This window comes from Acyrthosiphon pisum, chromosome A2 (assembly GCF_005508785.2).
Source record: "Acyrthosiphon pisum isolate AL4f chromosome A2, pea_aphid_22Mar2018_4r6ur, whole genome shotgun sequence".
Lineage (NCBI taxonomy): Eukaryota > Metazoa > Arthropoda > Insecta > Hemiptera > Aphididae > Acyrthosiphon > Acyrthosiphon pisum.
This window is the reverse complement of record NC_042495.1, coordinates 106,239,622-106,245,299: the sequence shown is the minus strand read 5'-3', so window position 1 is coordinate 106,245,299 and position 5,678 is coordinate 106,239,622. Positions and strand designations below refer to the sequence as shown.

Sequence of the window (5,678 nt, the reverse complement as noted above, 5' to 3'; positions counted from 1 at the left end):
CTAGGAGCCTTCTATTAAATTTTCAAGCTTTTTTAACCAACAAATAATATTTTATTGATATTTATAGAAAAAAAATGGACACTGAAAATGTGCCTTAAACAGCTTAAATTAAGTCAAAATATTTGGAAAATGTTATGGCGTATAGAAATTACTATAATATAAACATTCAGTCAAAATTTCATGTTCCTACGGTCATTTGTTTTAGATTTGCACCAAAAACCAAAATCGATTTTTTCGAAAACAGATTTTGCGTAAAAATTTCGGTTTTTCCTTAATTTTTCTTTTGTTTTTCACGGCGCTTTTGAAAACTCCTAGGAAATCCTTACTTTTGACACCCCAAAGTACCAACTAGATTAACTTTCCTATCAGAAAAGTGATTCTAGTTTAAAAAAATCTAAGTATTTTTACTGTCCTAAAAGGTGATGACAGACATAAAAATTAAAAATTTTAATTAAAAAAAAAAAACAACACATTAGTAAATTCAATACATTCATCGCTCCACGCAGAATCTAAAATATAATAAGATTAAACTTCAAGTTCAAGTTAGAACAGTCTGAACAGGTTAACCTTATCTGACTAACCCAAAACTGTTATAGCATTAATTATATAGGTACCTATTATATATTTTACTAATTTAGGGGTGAAACTAAACAAATTTTGAAATTTGAGTAAAATTATGACCAATTGGTTTGGGGGGGGGGGGGTTATATTTGCGGTGCAGGGCCGGTTTGATTCATCTTCCCGGGCCGAAAAAATTCGCCAATCCGCCCCTGGGAATACCTGAGTTGTGAGTATGGTGAATACCGTCGATTACGAATTTACGGCAAATGATGATTGAATCATTATTACTAGTTATTATAGATTTGGCTATAAAACGTTTTAATAATAATAATTTATTTTAACTTCTTCAAAATAATATTTACATTTAAATTAACATTTAAAGTTGATGCCTACTCTCTATAAGTAATCGCTTATAAGAATAAGAGTAGGAGTCTGTTACAATATTAATTAATTAATATGCACAATTTTACAGTACATAATATTGATAAAAATGAAACCAAAATAATATAATTTTGATGTCAACCTTGAATATTACCTAGAATAATGAATGCATTCATACAATAATATTTATAATTTATTTTGTATATTATGTTCATTGTTCAAATATTTACATTTTATAAAAAAATATTTAATGAACATAATGAAATATATAATATACCTATAAAGTAAAAAAAAAATTTTATCTCTGAAATATATTTATTTGTGGGTCCCCAATATTTTGATTATGTTTATGGGCCCCTAAAATTGTTTGGCCCTGGGCCCAAAATTATCTTAATCTGGCTTGTCTAGAATATACCTGTCGTGTAGTATTGCCATGCTCCTGAGTAGGCGACTGAGCTGTTGCATGCCGTTTGTATTTTTTATTTTGAACAGAGTATATACTTGTCTACCCTGACTCTTGAGTACTGTCTGTGGTGGTGATTATAAGTATAACTGTATGAGTCATATCGTCTCTCATACCTAGGAGTAGTATGTAATTTCTACGAGGATAAATTAAAGAAGTCGCATGTGGAATCTTGACACTACAAGAGATAAATCAATACAGTACTGCTGAGTGCAGAGTGCTGTCAAAAGAGTTTAAATTGATCTTCAAAAGTGCCAAAATAATATGTAGGATAAATTGTAGTGTCGTGCAATAACTCAGCCCAATAGGCAATAAGTACCTAATATGTAGCCTACATACTAATGTAGGTACCTACCCAGCACCTGAGTCCAACTTTTACAAAATGTCAAAGCAATAATCATTTTTATCGAAATTTATAAAGTTTAAGAGAGATTTAATCTCGTGTCTATAAAAGATCATATAAACCAACCCCGGCTACAGGTAGACCACAATACCACATCATATATAGCAGATTGCAATGGCCGGTAAAATAATGCGTTTTCCGGTAGTTGTATTTGAGGCATACGAAACGTATGTCAAACAACCTAAACTATTTTTTAGTTTTTGTAGAATTATACTATTAGATCTAAAAAAAAAATTTATTTCTTTTAAAATTATTATTTTTATTTTCACCGGTAGCCCGCATACTATACATATTATGTATTATTGTCACTGCAGTTGACTGTTATAAAAATATATTATGCATTTATAATATAATAATAGTTATTTATATATAATTATATGGTAATATTAAAGCCCCCCACACCCATAAATTACGTTAAAAACCATGTATATATTTAATATTATATATTATATTTGATATCCATGAAGCATCATTTTTGGATGAGATATTGTATGGCTTTTTGAATATCCAGCAGAAAACCGGAATTGGAAGTTAATGCATAAAATATTTTATGGTTTTTTAATAAATCTAGTAGATATCCATCTGAAGTAATTTTTGGATAAGACATTATAATATGGTTATTTGACATAACCAATGGATATCCACTGGATGTGCTGTGCTGTGTGGGATATATGTATATGACAGCTGTCACCTATTATGTAGATGACACTTTAACCACTAAACAAGCTGGGTGAGTAGAAAATCCCAATTTCCCTATATATTAAGTACCTACCTAGGTATAGGTACCTACAAGCTACAGCCTACTTAAGATCAAAATATGTGAATAATAAATTAAATACAAATCGTTGATCCTAATCCCTATAGCAAAAATATGTTGAGCAGATATATGGGGTAATGGAAGAATACCATAGATACACATCGCCGTGGAAATACCCTTCCGAGAGTTATACAAGAGAGTTATCGCTCGTTTGTATCATTGCCTTGTACTACTGCAGCACGTATCAGTAAACTCAAATTGATTAAATCATAATATTTACGATCCACGATGAACAAAAACACATACAATTTATTTATTATAAACAAATTAATATCATAACCCAAAACCCGTATATACAAAACCGATTGAAAAAAATTAACACCCAAAAAACACACGAAATAACCCAAAACCCGAATTTCCATTCGGATTTATTGTTTTGTCTAACATTCTTAATCAAAAATAAATATAACGAAAATACGAAAAATTAAAATACCTATGTAATAAGCGAGAACTTTCTTCTGTAGAAAAAGGACTGAGTAATTAGTACTAAGTAATAAACTTTTATCTAATAAGTATTAATATTCAATTTAATTTTTTAATTTTTTTCATTATGTTTTCTTTAAATACCTATAAAATCAGATTACTATATCAAATTTGCATTGAAAATCTCGTGAAAATACTATTTTTATAATGCATTATTAGGTATAAGTATACCTCGTCATATATTACGTGTACCACCGGAAAATATTAAATCCCTTGTCACAAGGAATTAATGGTTTTAAACATACACATAATGTAAGGCAACTTGTTTTTTATGTCAATTTTTCAAACAGGAAAGCACAAATATTTAAAAATTGTATTTTTTTTATAATAACTTCTATAGTCTATACCATGGTCAAAAGTTGAATATTGATGTGTGACGTGTGTCGTGTCACACTCATGTCGTGTCGTGTCGATAAAATCGTATTGTGATTGGACATTACTTTTTTGGTATCTTGTAAGTTGTAATAGACAAGTTTCAACCAAGTATTTATACAAAGAATTTACCAAGCTCAATTTTTAAACCAAATTGGTTACCAATTGTACCTGACAATAGTTACCGCGACCTCACACGAAACAACGCACGACGTCCCTGCTGTCCGGCTTAGGTTGCTCACGGTCATCATGGCTACATTTTGGTAGACCTTTAAAGTTCGACTATGGTATACCATCACAAAACCTTTATACAACTTTTAATACCGTGTTTTAGTGAGCCAATCAGAAAATAGTACACGGCACAGCGAGATGTGATTTGTGAAAGTCATGGACTAGTTGTGGTTCTGATTTTTTTTTGCCATTTGCCAGCAAGCCAGTTGCCCGGTCGGACCTTCGTCACAACTATACTCGAAGGTAACTATTAAACGGTAAACGCTTCGATAAAGACATTAACTAACGAAACAGAATAGGTAAACGACTAAATATTTAAGCTATTGCTTAAAGTAAGACCTACTGAGAAAAATATACAAAGGATAAATATGCCACAAAAAAAGGACACTAAAAATATTATACAATCACATCTTACACTTATTGATGAAACAGGAGCACGTTTTGATATGTCTGCTAGCACAGAATCTTTGGTCCCAAAATCATCTGTCAAGTCTCGAATTAGCAGGTAAAATATATGCTTTGTTTTTTAAATTGGTTTTATAAGTTTAACCTAACCTACCTATTTTAATTTGTATGGTTTCATTACCATATAGCCTGCGTAAAAAAATTGATACAAATGCGTAAGTTTGTTTTAAATATTTTTGTATATTTAACTAGGTATTTACTATATATTTTTTTTAGTTCTAGGCAGTCTTTATCTGGTTCAAGTAGATTAAGCTTGATTGCCCCTAAGAATAAAGATGATACATTTACTTCACCAGTTTCTCGTACTTCTTCTCAGTCATCATTGGTTGGTACAAGCCGTACACCATCGCAGTCATCAATTGTTCTTCCTTCTCGTACTTCATCACAGTCTTCAATGCCCGCACCATCACGTACATTGTCACAAACATCTCTTGCTGGAATGGACTCAACACCTAAACGTTCTTCTTTTGTTGAGGTATTTTAAAATTTTAAATGTTTATTTAACAATTATTTACCATTATTATAGTGTTAAATTTAACATTTTAATAAATCTTAAAATGCACTTTCCTATATTGAACATTTTTATGTTTATTTTATCATAGATGTTTACCATGTTTAATTTTGATATATGTATGATTGTTTGATAAACAATAGATGCTAATCATAATAATTACACTACATATTATATAGTAAACACATATATATATAAATTACATAATTTAATTGCTAGATAATTAATTGTGTTCTTTCTTATGTAATTGTAAGCTTTAAAAAGTAATACAATTATAAATTAAATATTTTGAATAGTCGTTTAAAATATTTTTATTCCATTGTATTCTTTAGGAACCATAAGTATTTTGAAATAAATTATGCTTTCAGCGAACACCCAGCAATGAAAAGACAAGTCGAATGTCTAAACTTATATCGCCAAAAGTGAAATCGGCTGTTAAAACGCCAATGACAAAATCATTGACGTCATTAAAAGATGTGTCTAACTCTGAAGTAATTTTTATTTTTGTAAAAACAAAAGGGAAATTGTAAATGTTCTATATGGCTTTTAATTTAATATTAATTTATTCTGCTTTGTGAATACAATAAATTTAATGTATATATAGGGCTTAATACAAATATTCAAAAATATTTATAAATAATTATATTATAATGAAATAACTTTTAATGAAAGTATTCTAGATAACCTAACCCTTTTAATGCAGAATAATCATTATCATAGTCAATTTTTTGTTTTTTATTTATAGTTTATACTATCTATCATATTATTTACTATCCACATCCTGAACTATAATACTTTTATAAAATTCCTGTATTTAAGTTTAAATCAAAAGTTTGATGTGAGATGTGGTAGAGGAAATTGCATAAAATTGAGATCCACTCATATAAACTGATGGTGATAATAAACAAAAAAAAATGTATTTCAACAATCATTATTCATACAATACAAATTTCACAAAATTATTCTACAACAGAATTCAGATGATCCATAC

General features: G+C 29.2%; 1 protein-coding gene across 1 annotated transcript in view; it reads left to right on the top strand.

Annotated features, from left to right (window-relative positions):
- The first annotated feature begins 4,079 nt into the window (after window positions 1-4,079).
- Window positions 4,080-5,678, top strand: part of LOC103311028 (dynactin subunit 1) — a 5,680-nt gene continuing 4,081 nt past the window's right edge. Inside the window, exons 1-3 of the mRNA XM_029490042.1 lie at window positions 4,080-4,216; window positions 4,393-4,651; window positions 5,056-5,178. Of these exons, the coding sequence (XP_029345902.1) occupies window positions 4,080-4,216; window positions 4,393-4,651; window positions 5,056-5,178 (519 nt within the window). The remainder of the gene's footprint in view (window positions 4,217-4,392; window positions 4,652-5,055; window positions 5,179-5,678) is intronic.